The 17,526-nt window shown below is 43.2% G+C and overlaps 1 protein-coding gene across 4 annotated transcripts in view; it reads right to left on the bottom strand.

Moving 5' to 3' along the window:
- Positions 1 to 17,526, bottom strand: part of AFAP1 (actin filament associated protein 1) — a 91,561-nt gene that overhangs the window by 41,485 nt on the left and 32,550 nt on the right. For 3 of the 4 annotated variants that reach the window (XM_083153868.1, XM_083154035.1, XM_083154126.1), the window contains exons 2-5: positions 9,357 to 9,485; positions 6,857 to 6,954; positions 3,087 to 3,195; positions 245 to 456 (exon numbers count right to left, since the gene is read on the bottom strand). In XM_083153868.1, the coding sequence (XP_083009994.1) occupies positions 245 to 456; positions 3,087 to 3,195; positions 6,857 to 6,954; positions 9,357 to 9,485 (548 nt within the window). The remainder of the gene's footprint in view (positions 1 to 244; positions 457 to 3,086; positions 3,196 to 6,856; positions 6,955 to 9,356; positions 9,486 to 17,526) is intronic. The other variant, XM_083153945.1, reaches the window with a different exon arrangement.

Genomic DNA, 17,526 nt, shown 5'->3' with positions numbered 1-17,526 from the left:
ATAAAGTGAGGAGAAAGTGCAGGAGAACTGGTCACAGAAGAGAGAATATTAATGAAAGATCAGTTTGCACTTTGTATATAAAGGAGGTAGCAAACATCTTGCATCTACACAAAGCCGCCCCCCCCCCCCCCCCCCCCCCACACACACACACACATTCAGTCAACACTGCTAATCAGACCAAAGCGATTAAACGTTTATATAGGAAATGCAATTCCTGAAACAAGGAACACGAAGCCATGTTTACCATTAATTTGTTCTCCTTAATGACGCATAGAAGCTTAGTCCATTGCCCAAATCTTTTCTTCCGCAAGAGGAACGCGCAGATCTTTGCATCTTTCACAAGGTCCATGGAGGCTTCTTCTGAAGGCCACTGAAGTCTCTTCTTCTGTCCTTTCCCATCTTCCTCCTCTTCATCATAAGATTCATAGGAACTGCTCATGGCGTCCGAGTCATAATCTTTAGCGACATAAAAGAATAACCCTATATAAAAGACTTAATACATGGAACATTCTGGAACATTGGAGGTGGTTTTGCACCTTCATAGCAATGAAATGTATTGTCTTCTCTATGCACATGTAGAACTCTTACTTAATAGTGGGCCCGGCCTCATTCTGTGCTTCATCCATGTATTTATAGTATCTAGCAGTGTCATATATTGTATATGGCCCTCTAAATTGGATGTTCAAGATGCAGCTTAAGGTCATATCGTGAAAAAAACAAAAGGTACCCGGATGATAGTGTCTAAACTGACTGTCAATAGGTCGACATAACAATGGTTTTTCATGATTTTTTTTTTCCTTTCACTTGCAAGCAAATTGAGGGTACGCGCTATACTAATTGGATGTCCATTTCAACATTGACACCAAAAAAATCTCATGTCTTTTGCTGGTGACAACCTTTTGTCACTGTTGAACTATTGCCCATCTATGTACACACTGTAGACCAGTTAAACCGGAACTAAAAAAAAAAAAAAAGCAACAAACTTTTCCTGATGGTAAAACATAACGGATGAAAAGCTCAGATGGAAACTAGAAGGATAAAAGAGATGCGATTAGCAAAAGATGCGATGCCCCGCAGCATTCATTCACTTTACCATCGACCTAAGTTAGAAGCACTAGTTAAATAGAAGGGTAGACCAGCATGTAGCCAATCCATGCATTAGAATCTGCTAAAAGCTGGCCCACTGGGTAGCCAATCAGAGCATTAGAACATGCACAGGCTGGCACTGATTTGATATAAGAGGCAGTGGCTGGCACTAAGTTTATTGTGGTTTATTTAGGTGTCGGGTTCTAAATCCCAGCACCCAAAAGCCCATACCTGAGGGCCGATACACACTGGGCGACTTTGAGCTGAAAGCCGCTCAAAACAGTGTGTATGCACCGGCGATGAACGGTGAGCGCTGCTGCGCACTCCCGCATCATTGCCGGGAAAGCCGCTCATCTGCTGGTATTACCAGTAGATAAGCGGCTTTCAGGACGGCTTTGCATAGTGCTGCGCTATGCAAAGCCGTCCTCTCCCTGCTGCCGGCGCCGGGCAGGGGGAAAGCCGCTTTCCCCCCAGCGATGACAGCGGTCCTCGCTGTCCACACACGCTGGGCATAGTTGCTCAGCGTGTATGGACTATAAAAAGTAAAAACATTGCACTTTTAACGTTTGGGAATAAACATGACTGGAAGTGCAGGGATTTAGAACCCAAAGTATCCCTGAAAACTAGAAGTTAATCATTAGAGGGGGTCTATATATTGGATGCTGCTTATCCAGAGCTGGAACACTTTCAGACCCCCAACGTCTTCATGTTCAGATGGGAACTCATTTTTTTATTTTCCAATGATAGCGCACCCGAATCAGCCAGCCAAAGTCCTCAGCTGACAGCCTTGGCTTCTTGCGCAAAATAAATCATTTTCATGTTTATCTAAAAAGCAATATCACAACATGGAAAGGGCCCAGCTCCGTCCCATAAAAAACACTAGAGATCAAACATCTAATGCATGCTGGTACCAAACTGTGAATAATGTTCTATCCCTGCAGAGAACAAGCCCTTGCTGATTTGCATTCCGGAAGAGTTATCCAATGGCTTGGCTCGCACCGAACCTCAAACCACAAGCTCTAATCACCTCGTATTTTCCCTTTGTCTTAACACTTTCAAATGAAAAAATTGCGGATAGGTTGGTTTGTAACTGCGCAAGTGACATCAAATACCAGGGACACTCCTACTCTCCCTACCCAATCAGCAGATTCCCAAAAGCCTGGATTGCATTAACACTGTCAGCAGCAGAGGTCATTAGGGTGACTCTCACCGCCAGCATTAACCTACTGTGTCTTGTTTTTGGCTGTTCTTCTGGAATGTTCCTATGTGTTTAAAAGTGCAATAATACTAAAGTAAATCCTGTCATACATAATTTAAAAAAATAATAATAGTTAAAAGGATATTTTTGCAACGGACGAAGAGTGCCTTTTTAGTTATTTATTTTTGCAAAGACAACGCACAGAATGGCAGCCATAACCAAAGTGTGAATGGGTTATGGATAATGTCAGGGAATAGCGGTTTGGGTAGAATTATTTATTTTTTCCTGCCATGAGGGGGCAGAGAGCAGTGTAATTTATGGGAGGCGACGATGGGGTGTGTTGTGGCATGGGCTTGCTGGGGCCTCTTACAGTACATCCTCAAGTCCCAGAATGCCTTGCAGCTCAGTTGTTTCAGCCAATATTACAACATTCAAAAAGTCTGGTGCAGACTACCAAACCGATCGTTTGGTAACTACCATAGGTGCAAGGGGTGCAGCTGCTATGGGTCCCAGAGCTGAGGGGGGTCTTTACTGTCTAAGTAATATGTTTTACATACATTTATCACCATCAGATGCTAAATGGGGGGCCCTTACAAACTTTTGCTATGGGGGCCTACTAATATCTAGTTACGCCCCTGGCTCGCACACACTTAGTTGTGTGCCCGCAATCGGGCAGCACCTGCGGCTGGTCCAAGAGTATCATTTGGATGTGGACCTTCTGATACTGATGAGCAGAATGCTCATGAAGGACGTGTCTAATGCTGCAACCTCACTTAAATCTGTGATGCTATTCACAACTCACTGGAAGTTATATATTCAGGTGCTTTACCAGGGCCGAGAGGCACAGCTTCTTCGTAATACCCTTCTGGGAGCGAGGACGTCGGCAAAGGTGGAGGCCCGTTGTCTGGAGGCTGCCGTGACAGAAAGAAATGAGGTTAAAGAACGGAGCATTACACATGGCAACGCTCTACAGCACAGAAGACACATGGGATGCGGAATTATTTAACCCTGACAATGCTGGGTATAATTTATTTCCCAAAATGGTCATATATCCAATATGCCCTGACATTATTTGTCCACTTTTTTTTTTTTTTGTGTCGTGCCAGATGTCAGAACTGAACTAGCATTTGAACATGCAAATCCATATCGCTGATATATGGATCAATGGGAACCAAGCACAACTGTCACTTTTCACAGCCTAGTTAGGAGCTTATTGGTTGGTACTTTCTCTCTCTCTCAAAGGCCTAGTACATTTACCCTTGAATGTAGTCATTCAAAATGTCAACAGGGTTTCAAACTCAACTGACATATGGACATATAGGGCCAGATGTAAAGTGGTAAAGCGGAGAGATAAACAACCAGCCAATCAGCTGTTACCTGACATTTTTCAAACCCAGCCTGTAACATGGCAGTTAGGAGCTGATTGGCTGGCTGATTATCACTCACCATTTTATCACATTTAGAAGCTTGATACACCTGGCCCTCAGTGTTCACAATGACAATGTTGACATGGCATGTCGACGGTTCTAATTTTATCCTAACTGCAGCCTAATGCTCATATGTTCATAATACACACATGTATTATGAACATATTCAGTACACTTAATATTGTATATACAACTATGCACTCGTTCAACATCATAACAAATCAAATAACTAAAATACATGGGAATAGGTTGACAAGTCCTAAGAGTAAACCGGTCCTTGCAAAGAGGAGAACAACATCGTAAAGTTTATACTTTACGGAACATAAATCCTTGCAAATAAATCTAAAAGCATAAATCTCTGGCGCAGCGGAGGCCCTTGAGCCAGGAAAGCCATTCATAATTAATTTGTAAGTCAATATTTTAAGTCAATCTCCTCTTGTTTTCCTCTATGTGGAAGTAATACAGAAAACTGGCAATGAAGAAAATGAAACACAAATGGTTCATGTCTGAGTCAGATACCTTTACACCAATGGTTACTACAGGGCCGGGCCGAGCCTCGGTGTTTGGCCAATGTCAACACAGATGGAATCAATTTACGATTGTACTAGTTGTTCTTTGAAGCCGTCTAGCAATGTTTCACTGCGTATAGGTCTGTCATGGAAAAGTCCATGTCTCAAACAAACTTCTGTTGCCGCAAAAAACCCTTCGAAGTTTAATCCGGAGAAGTCCAAGCACAGACCTGTGCTCGTGGTTCCCAAGCATTAAACGGTTAACCAAACTCATGTACCTGGTCATCGTAAGGTGATTTCTGAGGTAAATATAGTGTCATTTCTACACAGGATCAAGCAACAGGATGCGTGACACAATTTGCAGCTTTCCATTGGTTGGACCCCGGCAGTTATCCGTTCGAACGTGGGCTGAGTCGCGCCAGCTGCTAGTTTCTCAATCGCCGTTTGTTTCAAGAAATTCCCTCCAACTGTAAGGTTAGGTGAAATCCCTTTTCCGTTCCCAGCATGTTATTCCGCATCACTTCCAAAAATTGTAGCCCATTTGGCTCATTAGGACCTGCTGTCAGCATGCCTGTGGGAAACGCTGAATCACACTTTTCCTTTTGGCTGCTGGACTAACGAAGACAGCTTCGTTTGCACAAAGATATTGAGAGGGGCTTTCGTTTCACCGCAACGGCTAGCATTCATGCAGGAGAGGAGAAAAAGCCGATTGCTAAATAAAACTATGCCAACATCAGGAGAACAGCATAGACGCACAAGTGCTACAACAACCCGATATCTCAGGGTGTAACTCCTACAATCACAAGCAAAAATATACCACAAGTCACAGAGGTTCTGGTCTGTGGCAAATCATGCTGTGAAAAAAAGAAGAGTACACTTAGCACCTGTTTTATGACGTTTGGAATATACCTTTTTATTTTCTGTGGAGGATATTAAAGGACACCTTCATGTTTTTTTTTTTTTACGGGCAGCAATTGAACTTGGCGAGGGAGGCCGGATGCCACTCCCGATGCACAGAAAGATTATTTTGGGGGGAAAAAAGTAGTGAATTCCAATATCTCTCCTCAGTCAGACGTGGCCTATCTGTTACTCTTTAGAAAGACTAATCAATCTGGGATATTAACAGTTTTGCTCCTCCTAAAAAAATTTTTTTTTTTAAATGCACGCTGGCCTGCTCAGCACTATAATACCAAGCGTAGGTAAAATGTATCCCACAGCCATGAACTTGCTGTAGGAACCATTTCAACTGTCCAAAATGAGGGCTTAGGCTCCTCTCCATAGCCAGCAACTTTGAAAGATCATTTTACTTTCACTTTCTGTTAAGGTGTAATTTAGTCCATCGAGTGATATCTAGTGGTATTTCTCCTCAAAGAATTTTTTTTTTTTTTTTTTCACTGCACTTAAGTTAAGTTGATTTTGGATACCCATACCTCCCAACATGACCCTCTCCAGGAGGACAAAATGCTCTGTTTCTGGACTTTCCTCTATTTATCACTGCCATCACCTGTGTTCAGACACCATTGTTATTGCTTAACCTGTTCAAAACAGGTGATAGCAATCATAAATTAAGAGGGGAGTCCGGAAACAAAGCATTGTGTCCCTCCTGGAGAGGGTCATGTTGGGAGGTATGGATGCTTCATTGGTCCTGATGACAGAGCTTTAGCTCTGAAACTATTGTGAAACTACCAGTCCCAGCATGCATTGCCAGTTTTGCCATTAGAGAATGCTAAAACGGTGGCAAGGCATGCTGGGATGTGTAGTTTCACAACAGACGGGCCTGTTCTAAAGAATCCTATGCCCCCCTCTGATTTGCCCAAAGGCCAGTCAGGGAAAGAGCAGGAAAACCATCGGTTGATGAAACCATTGATGGTCTGCCATTGGATAATTTGTTACCGTGGATGGTCCTTTGCAGTTTCACCATCGATGCTCTTTTACTGCGCCGATGGCCGTGCCTAAATAGGGCTTGTTGTGCACATTTATGCATATGCAGCTCCGTTAATTAAGAGCTCAATGACATGGGAAGGACAGTTGTACCTACACTACTGGACAAGCTGTGTGCAACTAGACCTCTATAGATCTACTACCAATATAAAAAATAAAAAGAATAGTTCTATAGGCAAACACTTCGTAATCTTACACAGACAATGGCATTCAGATGATAGGCATATAGGTCAGGAACCGGATAAACTGGGAGTTGCACTGGAAATACAGATTTCCTACCTAGGACTTTGCATTATGTCCCACTAGCAGCGCATTCAGAAACACAGCGCCCCACACACCGAGCTCCTGGCATCTACCACTACAACAACAGCTGAACGAAGTGCAGGTTGCCAAGCCTATACATCCAGCACAGATCAAATCTGCTACTAAAATATTATGCTGCACGTTTGTCTCTCTCGCCCTTCTGGAAACCCCAAGCATAACCCTGAAGGGTTCAGCGCACTGTGAATTTTGGAACAATTTCTGATTCCTTTGCTCTCCAAGAAAAAGTAACCTGACCGAGATGTGTCCAGAGATCTCGCTGATGTGATTACATCTGCTGCGCTGCAGACTCCACCCGACATTTCCCATGGGCATAATCATGATTTTCTTAGGACCCAGCAGCGAGGCCCCAAATGGAACAGCGGACATCTTACCAGCCAGGGCTGCGGGATCTCTGGGAGAGGCATTTGCGGCGGTGCTGGCACACTGTTCGACGTCTCTGCTTTGTGGATGTGGTTTTTCAGCCCAAGCTCTGCGGAGAAGAATTGTGAATGGCCAGACATTAATAGGAGCTGTAAACAGAGACGGTAAATGGCAAATAAAAAACAGTAAAAGTACTTAATTAATTATTCCGTTATGGGCGGAGTTACACCTGTTTCTGGGATCATACGGCTGCTAATCGGGCCCAGAGATGCCAGTTGTCTTTTTTTGGGAGAGCACTGGGGTTGGTTATATGCAGTAATATATTTTTATTTGCAACCAATCAGCTTCTGTCATTTTCAAACACAGCCTATAAAATAACAGACTGATGACTTTATCCCTCTCCTTGAGCTTTAATGTAGCTCCAGTTTAATGCCTCTCAACTTTCTCTCTCTCCACGAGGGGGAGAAATATCTGTATGACACTTTACTCTATGATTAATATTATGTCTTTATTCCAGTACACTGCACCTTTCCAAATCCCTGCTGTTCCTCTTTCCGGCCTGAGGTGTCACTGTCTGTTGTGTGTTTCTAGCACAGTCTGGTCTGCAGCTCAATACAGACCAGACTGTACTAGAAGCACCAAAGCAGACAGCGACACCACAGGCCAGAAAAAGGAACTGCACAAATTTTAAAAGCTGCAGGGCTGCTATAATGAACAGTTAATAAAAATGTGCCAGGTCTTCATGGTGTAATGTTTTATGTTGATAAATATTTATGTACAGCACCACAAACAGCGCAGCCCTTATCACTTAAGGCCAAATGTACAAAGCCTTGAACAGTACTAAAGTGGACAGAGATAAACTACCAACCGACCAGCACCAATCATGGGATGCAGTTAATTTACCGATGGACGTTTGAGCAACGGTCATTATACAGACACCCACTGACAGTCAAAATACTGACCGTCAAAATACTGACATTCATTATACCGACATGTTCAGTTGAACATTTAACTTGCCGACAAGTCAATGTGAGTTTTCAAGCAATTTTTGGGAAAAAAAATAGTTAACCGTCCCAGTGGACCTGGAGGGGGCAGATAATAGTGTACCATGGGCAGCTGGGCACCATGCCCAAAGCTTGGCAAGTGCTGCGAGCTATGCGATGGGACACGGTACACTTAGACAGCATCCACAGACATGAAAAAACCCATAGAAATAGGTCAACATGTTGACCTGCCAGCATGTTAAATGTTGGTGTTTTGACCATGTCGGTCAGTTGAGCACGTCGGTATAATAAATGTTGGTATATTGACCATGTCAGTATTTTGACTGTCGATCAACAGATGTCGGTATAAACATCCGTGAGTAAATCATGCAATCATACTGATTGATTGGGGGTTCTTGGCTGGAACTTTATCACTCCACACTTTGACGCTTAGTACATCAGGATTAATATATGTGAGCTTTTAGGGGCAATACAAAACAATAATTCCCCAGACACAAATAGATACATCCAAGCAAGGGTTCCCCAAGAACTCAACAGCCAGATGACCATATAAAGATATTTTCATGCTTTGAAAAAAGTACATGTCTTTATTAGGCCCGTATTAGGCCTGTAATGATGATAATGATGATGATGATGATGATACGCTGGAATGCCAGATTCTGGTTTACACAGAAAAAGACAAAGGGAGATCACCACTGAGGACTTTTCTGACATTTTTGGTTAAAGCCCTTAAATATAGCCCAAAACCTTTTCTACACTGCCTCCAGCGCAGCTGACCATGGGGAAGATGTATTTAGTCTGGAAAAGAGATAAAATCGAAGGTGGCAATGCACCAGACAGACAATCCGCCCATAACTGCCATTTTTAAACCTAGCCTGTAACTTGTCAGTTAGGAGCTGATTGGCTGCTGCATTATCACCTACCACTTTATCACTATACCAGGCTTAATGCATCTACCCCACTGTTCCCAGGAGCTCATCACAACCCGAGCCCACCCGCTGACCTTAGATTATATCTGTGCCAGCCCCCAGAGTGCTGTTTCTGCAATGTGTTTCTAACGCTGCCTTGTTAGATTTCAAGCCCATACATGGCTGCCCACACCCCGTCATCTGGACTCCTAACCCCAAATCCCTGATGTTCACAAACAAGAAATCAGTAAAGTGGCAAAGGCAGGTATTCAATTGTACTGGAAATTCAACTTTGTTCTGTTCCATAGGCTTGATTATTTCATGGCTATACAGGATATTAGCGGTCTGCCACGTGGCTTAGCTGGGGAGAGTTCAATGAACCTATTATAGATTCTATATTATCTTGCACATTTTACCATCTTCATATCCGCGTGTTCGCTCTACTCATAAAGGCGCACCTGCACCCCCACTTCTTGTTTTGGGTCTATGTGATGTGTGTAAAGTTTGTTCCCTTCTTATTACGTCAATGGAAGACTTGGTATGGCGATAACAATCCCTAGAACCGCGCGTAGCTCTGGGGCAGAGGACACCGCACTGACCTTTGGATGACTGTATCCTTTGCAGGAGGTTGCTGATTAGCGTCTTTTTCTCCTTGACGGTTGTTGTAAGATACTCGTGATCCAGCAGCTGTAGAAACAGTCGCAGCTCCACGATCAGCTCCTCCATTTCTAGAAGAAAGATCAAGAATGACATTGAAGCATAATTATCAGGAGAGGACATTATTCATTCAGGTTCAGGAGACTGAAAACGTTTATAGTGTAAAAACTAAGTGGATTAAAAGGCCCATTTATCATTCTATATTTACGGCTAAATCCCCCAAAACACCCGGTTTCCGGAGTTATCCGCAAATATTAAGTATCCCCCGAATGTATCAGGAGGGTCTGCAGCAGGTATCTCCGTTACCTGCTGCGATCCCTCCTGCACTGCCGCCGGCCGCCTCCCCCATAGGTTTAGATATAAAAGTATAAGGCCTCATATCTACTGGAATCACGGTGGGGTTTTTAAAAAAGGTCAAATATTTTTTTTTACCAGTATAAATATATAACTCCCCAATATGGGGCACCGCAGGTTTTGTACAAGCCAGGTAAGGAGAAAGCAGTAAATGCAGATATACAACAACAAATTGTGATTCATTTTGGTTGTTGGATAATTCTTTGCCATGTAGAAGCAAATATAATTTAATCATTATTATTATTATTATAATTGTATTTATAAGGCGCCACAAGTGTTTCACAGCGCCGTACAAAGAAACAGTACAGGGAGACAAAACTTGGCATAACATTGAATAGATAACAAAAATACAGTACAAATAAAGAGCGCCACAGTTCAATACACATTACAGCTTAAATATAAGTAGTGAGGACTCAATCAACATACAACTAGAGGCTTGAGGCCAATGATGGAGATGAGTATGCAGACGAAGATGGTCACTGAGTGTTTGAGTATAGGAGAGCTGTGAGTGAAATGTGAAGAGAAGAGGGCTTTAACAACAGGAGGGAAGAGGGCCCTGCTCGGAGGAGCTTACAATCTAGTAGGAAGGGGAGACAGACAGATTACAAGAGGTGCAAGCAAGTTGGTGGTGGCTAGATAGCAGGTAAGGGGTCGGAGAACCAGCTAGTTTATGCAGGAATAGTTTATGTAGTGGAAGGGTACGCTTTGATGAATAGGTGAGTTTTCAGTGCCCGTAGTGTTCATTCTAGCATCCTGCATCTTTTAAAACCGGTGCAGTCTCTCTTCTCTGCCTGAGGTGTCGCTCTGTTCCGTGGTGTGTATAGCACAATATGGTCTGTATTTTAGCACTTATATGCAAACCAGACCTGTGCTAGAACATAACTAAAGTCACCTGCACAGGCTGCAATGAAGGATTTGGATGATCCAGTTTTACACTCAAGCCCCATACACACTAGGCGATATAGTAAAAGATATCACTCAGAAGGGCCCTGTCACGGTTCAATGCTATTGTACTAAAGCGGACTAAGCAGAAAAAGGAAGACGCAAAAGTCTAAGCCAGTGGTTCCCAAACTGTGTGCCGGGGCTCCCTGGGGTGCCTCGGGACACTTGCAGGGGTGCCACGGGTTGGTGTTCCAGGACCAATTCAAATTATTTATGATCAATTATTTATGGACAAAACCAGTGCTGGTGGCTGACAATGCTAATATATGTGTACAATCAGAAGCAAATCCTGCCCTTTACCACATAACTGAACCGAAGAATCACATATAAACACAATCTGCTTCATTTTATATATATTTTTTGGCCTTGGGGTGCCAGGGAAAAATTCTGATACTCTAGGGTGCCGTGATTTGAAAAAGATTGGGAACCCCTGGTCTAAGCACTTAAATGGACACCAAGAAAATGTAAGCTAGTGTCGATCTTTACCTCATGTCAACATTTTGGGGCTCAACCTAATTACTACTGACCCTATGATTCACAACCCACAAAAACAACTTCTAATTTTAACAGTTAATCATTTGTGGGTAAGGCACATTTTATCTTGCGGTGTGTACAGCAAGTAGTTATTTCCCCAAAGGACTTGAAGTTCATCAACATCACTGAGCTGACAAAGAACAATTCATACTATACTGGGGCATATTTGCGTTTTTCCATTTATCAGAATTTGGAACGTTCTGGCCACAAAACACCATTATTCAATTCCTGTATTTGCCTCAGCAGCAACATACAGAGCCCAACTCACTTTTTCTTTCTCTTCAGACAGAAGTACCACAGACAGTGCCATGGAGTTTAGAAATAGCCAAATAGACTTAAGTAATACCCTATTTATTTGAAATCTTACAAACTAGTGATAGCAATAATGTTTATGAATTCCCTCTCTGTGTATGGAAAGTAAGTTTGGCTGTCAGGAGCAGTTCGTTTACCACAAAGATACAGGACCTTCAGACTCTCAGCGCATCATGTGATGACAGAGAAGAGAAAAAGTGGAAGAACGTCAAAGTGACAAAAGAGCTCAGATCAGCATTCGAAAGCCTCTCAGTACGCTACAGCAGGTGCAATGTGACTGTGGTTGCCATAGTAGTAATATAATATGTAAAATTTACAGAGTTACTGTATGTATCATTAGAGGTCTGGGGAATCAAGACAATTACTGAACTGATTCTTACTTCCTGCAACATTATGCAAAGAAAAAAATAAGCAAGCAAAAATATTGTTTTTTACCACCCCGTATTCATACATTACATGCATCATTTTGTTGAAATATTGTTTCTATGACTTGATATGCATGTTGGAACCTTATTATTCCTTCACTTTCTGTTCCTATTGGATGATACTGTATTCCCATTTCTGGCCACACACAAAACATTGCCAGCAAGGTAATGTACCGTGCAGCCACTGACAGAACGGCCTACTAGCTTTTCAGAAGTGAGCATCATAAGAGGATCAGTCGCAAGCATCACCATGAGGGAAAGGTGACAGACAGCAGAGGTAGAGTCTCCTTCGTGCCAAACTGGCACACAAGAGTAGCTGATCTGCCATGCCCGTTGTCTCTCCTCATGATGAAGCCTGAGGCGCACCGCTCACCTCTCCCCATGTTAGCTACACCCCTGCATATAATAATCTTCATGCTAGGAGCATATCTCATGTTTAATCAGCTGCCGTATCTGCAATCAGCACTGTGGCTGCTCTGTAATGGATCTTGGCAACTTTCCCGCGGAATATCTAACACCACTCCTCTAATGTAATTTCTGTACCTTCTAGCAACACCGCGATTACAAATTAGGGCTGCTGGTAATGTCTGTTAGGGAACAGCTTCCAACTTATCATATTATGCAGATATCATAACGTTATCCAGGAGCCATGCAGAAGATCACTGCGCCCACATGTTTTACATAAAGACGATCATCCAAGGTAGTAATCCATTAGTAACTCTGAATAATTAAATAGCATTAAAAAAACAAATCAGATTTATAAAGCTAGGCCTGGCCCTTACCATATACACAGGGAGAGGAGAGAATATGACATACTACAGTTTGTGCGTGGTGACCAGCACATGTAATAGGGAGAAGCGGTCACTGCGTACAACAGTTTCCGATGGTTATTGCGGTCTGTCCGGACGGTAGTTCGTTTGCAAGGGGACCGATGTTCAGCATATGTAGTGTTCCTTCTAGCACCTGCTATCTTTGAAAACCCCTACAGTTCCTCTTCCCTGCCTGGGGTGTCGCTGTCTGTTGTAGTGCTTCTAGCACAGTGTGTTTGTATATCAGTGCTGATATACAGACCACACTGTGGTAGAAGCACTGCAGCAGACAGTGACAATCCAGGCAGGGAAGTGGAACTGCATGGGTTTTCAAAGATAGCGGGTGCTAGAATGAACACTAATATGCGCATGTGCAGCCTAATTTCTGAGCATGTGCATACATCAGGTGCATGCGGACAGATTGCTTACCGTATGCATGCACTAAAGACAGCGGACGGGAAGGGGGGGGCGGCCACGCATAGTCGCGCCCATGGTAATGCTCAGCATTTCATGGGCGTTCCCATGGAAATCGTCCAGTGACACGGGTGCCGGGGGTGGGCAGCTGACATCACCAGATGTATCACATGGACACTACACTAGAGGCCTGTAGGTGGTGCTATGTCACATCATGACTGTGAATTATCTATATGGTAGTGTTAGCATGCTCTATTGTACCTGCACCTTATTAGCTCTGCATGTCATACCGTAGTATTAAATGTAAAGCTTCTGGTCACTGTCATGTTTATCCCACAATCTTCCCTGTGTGTTGATGCTTCAGCAACATAGAATAATAGCTTGTTACTCATAAAATGCTCACTTGGAAGAAGGAAAGGACCCACCCGGTCAATCACCTACTACACAATACCAATATCCATGCAAAAGCAGCCTACTCATTCATTACTTGTGACATCACTGAGGCATTAATTACCCCACGCTGCGTATAGGTGACCGATCAACTTTTTTCCTCAGATGTTTTTCCCACACAGGTTACTTTCTACAAAGTGTTAATGTGAACTTTTAATTCTGCTTCATACAGCGACTCGTGAATAACTTGGATGGTTTTCCCGACCGCTTTGATGTCATGTTAATCATGATCTGAACGTTGCACTCATGTCTACTCTCCCCTTACTGAGATTAATGATGTGGTATGATTTCCTCTTTATCTTCTGTAGCCAAATCTCTTCATTGTACGGTAACACATCATTTAAGCTGACCTGCTAAGTCTACTGCAGCATGTCAGCCTTATTAAAGATCCACCCGAACCAGGAGTAAGGAGATTTTACAGCTTTCTCTGGATTTGTCATGGCCCCAAAACAAATAAATGTCAGAGGAAGAAGGCACAGATTTATGTCTCCATGACTTAGCAGGAGAGCGTAAGCGCCTATCGGAATCTTTTTGGACTACAGCTAAAAGAAAAAAAAAAAAATGAGGGAGATGTATCAAAGCTTGGAAAGACAGTGGAGATGGATAAAGTACCGACCAATCAGTGTCTACCATTTTACAACCAATCAGCTGTGTTTGAAATATGACAGTTAATTGGCTGGTGCGTTATCTCCTTCCACTATCTCTTCGCCAGGCATCTGCCCCAGTGTTTGAAAAATGACAGGATAAGGCATTGGCATACAAGAACATAGAAATGTTGAGTAATCCTATAAAAATATCTCTTGTGCCCGATATCAGTGATGTCACTGGTTCAAAGTTATTGCATAGGCTGACTCTTCATGTAGATTAGCCAGACTATAAAATGGCCGCCTCTACCATGTTTAAGCAGTGGACCTTAACCTTTATCCTAACCTCTTCCCCTCTTAAAAAGACATCAGAGCCTTTTAAATGTAGGAACATGGTCTCAGGTTATTATATTAATCATAGGGGGGGGGGGGTGTATTCAATCCCGGGCAAAATTTTCCGCCAGGCGCAAATTCTGCAATTTTCACAGTTTTTGGGGGTGAATTCGACTCACCCTATTCAATCCCAGTGCTGATTTTGTTACCTGGGCGAAAAGCCATCATGAATACTGCGTGGATCGGCGAAATGACCACAAATTCACATATTTTGGTGAATTTGCTTCAGTTGTCGCCCATTTCTGCAGCCGTATTTTACCATTACTGAAAAATGTTGAAGGGACTCGACTCCAATACTAAATTACACAGAATTTAGGATTACTCTTTCTCCCCTCCCTCCAATCCATATACACACGCAGAAAAATAGTGGGGTCTGGTGCCTGGGAAAACATTTCTAAAATCACAAATAAAAGAGGATTTCATCAGAGAAAAAAAGTTTTTTTTCTCTTCAATAAACAAGATCGATCGTGAATTCATTGAATTTCTGATAGCCGGCAGCTATCCCCGCACACCATTACGACTGAAAGGGTTAAAGGTAACAGGACGGGTGTAGTCCTTCATTAGCAAACGCAAGCATACCATAGTCTATAAATACAGTAAGCTACCAATAGGCAAAACCAGTAATTATAAAGTAGACTTCAGAATATCATTGCTGCTGGGACAAATGGGCAGATGATGCAAGCCCATGCAATACGCTGATACACAGCTGAGACGGGATGCTGCCAGGATAATAAAAATAACCGCAGTGTTCACAGTGTACTGACAATATATTATTACAGAAAGCTCCATTGGCGAGACGGAGAGACTTTCATTATTAGGGCTATAATGCAAGCAATATGAACTGAAGTGGACAAAGAAGATCAGATTTGTTCTAAACCCTTGACGCTGTATCTATGTAACCGTCATCAGCATGAAACACATGGAAATCATTCCAAAATCAGAGTGAAGATGTTTTCCCATGTGTAAAAAGCCCATACCCAAATCTGAGCCACAGACCGCTTTCTTAGCAATAACTTACCCGTGACAGACAGGAACATCTCGCCTCTTCTGTTGGAACTGGGTCCCAAAACAGTGGATTCAAACCGATTTGAAAAAATCCACCTTTCCCTGGCATTTAAATAAGTTTGACTGTTGTTTCATATCAGGGATGAATCCGTTGCCTGTCCTTGTGCATTCATCATGGAGAGTCTTCGCCAGGGCTGGACTTGCGGTGGCAGATATAGTCTATATACAGGGGTAGCTGTCTGGTTCAAGCACTGGTCCCATATGCCGCAGGCACACACACAGCATCTTCTGTGCTAGAGGTAAACAGTCAGCTCTCAGCCCCAGGCTGCTGCGTTCTTGTGTAGCAGATGGCAGCCAGCTCTATGGCTGGTCCCAAGGGGTGTATAGTCAATGTAAATGTAAGTCAATTAAGGCATATATTTAGCATTATACACTGGCACACACCCTCCGCGAGGAAAAGCCCTTTTACTGTTCAATTGTCTCGGTTTCCTGAGTACAATACACTGGTTGTGAGACGGGGTTAGGAGAGTCATTATAGGTGTAATTATCATTATTTACAAGTTAGCAGGCACACAGGGCCTCACTCAGGGTTAAACAAGATACAATTGCACCTCTCTGCATTGCCACGTTATTTGTCCAGGTGCAAATTGGCTGACTTTAGCTGGATCTACTGCAAACCCTACTCAATGAGCTGGGAACATGTGGCTTCTCCTGCCCATGTTGTGTCTCCCTGCAGCTTATTATTAATTTACTACTGCTCATTATTTATACAGTGCCGTCATGTTACATAACGCTGTTATTTCATCACTCGCGGGAGATCCGCATCACTGGAGTACAAGCTCAGTGTCAGAAGCCATTTCACTAACAAAAGCGGTTATTACACAAGGAAAAGGCAATCAGGTCGTCTCTGGTCACATGACATCGCTTGTCACATGATATATGGGGCCTTATTCTCTGATGGACACATATGCGGCTACTATTCTGTCCAGCTGCGGCAGCCTGTCTGCTATATCATGCTAAGGTCAGGATCTGCAAGTCTATGGTGATCATCTGTCCGTCCTTATGTGGCTGGCCGGACCGATTTCCCACCTGCACTATGCTGGGTGCATAAGATCCGTTTGTTCCCAAGCTCCCTATCCGTTTTGTTGCTCTGGATCTGGTTAGTACTAAACAGACTAGATAATAAAAAACTAAACTTGGAATGTATAATTGCCACAATATAGATATGTCCTCATACATCACTGCTGCAGTCCTGCCAAATAGCCCCTCTGGGCACACCAGTACCCGTGAGACTCTGCCATAGCCAGGTGTCTTTAATTGTATCTTGTATACGTGTGTGCGACTGAGTCTCTGAATTTGTATATGAAGTGCTATGAAGGCTTAGTCCATCTGCCCAAATAATTACATAAGTGTTCAACCGATTATTGCGAGCCTTATTAAGCCGTCAAGATTTTGTGTGGTGCCAAGCTCGACCAAAACCATCCTTCTATCCTAACCCTGGTCTCCTGGTTGTCATTCTCAGAGAAGCAATTAGATCAAGGCTGGAGGAATATCTGGAAATCATACAGACTTTCCCTGGTAAATGAAGCCGGACCTGACAGACTGGTCTGCGGGATTCCTGAAAAGCCTTCAGCAGGGTGACGGGAGTGAGCTAACCAGAGGCGGCTGCGACTGGGAAAAGATATCGCCCAATGTTTATATACTGTATACTGTGACTCCTCTTAAGGGCCCCTTACACTTGTGAGATTTTGTGAGATTTGATCCAATTTATCTGACAAGATCTGCTGTGCCGTCTGACAAAATCTTATGTGCCTGATGTGTAGGACACAATCCACAATCCTGTGCCATTGGGTATAACAAAGAGATTGAAAGAGATTGAACCTCCTGCAC

This window comes from Crinia signifera, chromosome 1 (assembly GCF_055691185.1).
Source record: "Crinia signifera chromosome 1, ASM5569118v1, whole genome shotgun sequence".
Lineage (NCBI taxonomy): Eukaryota > Metazoa > Chordata > Amphibia > Anura > Myobatrachidae > Crinia > Crinia signifera.
Note: the sequence above shows the minus strand (reverse complement) of the source record. Positions and strands in the feature narration are given on the sequence as shown.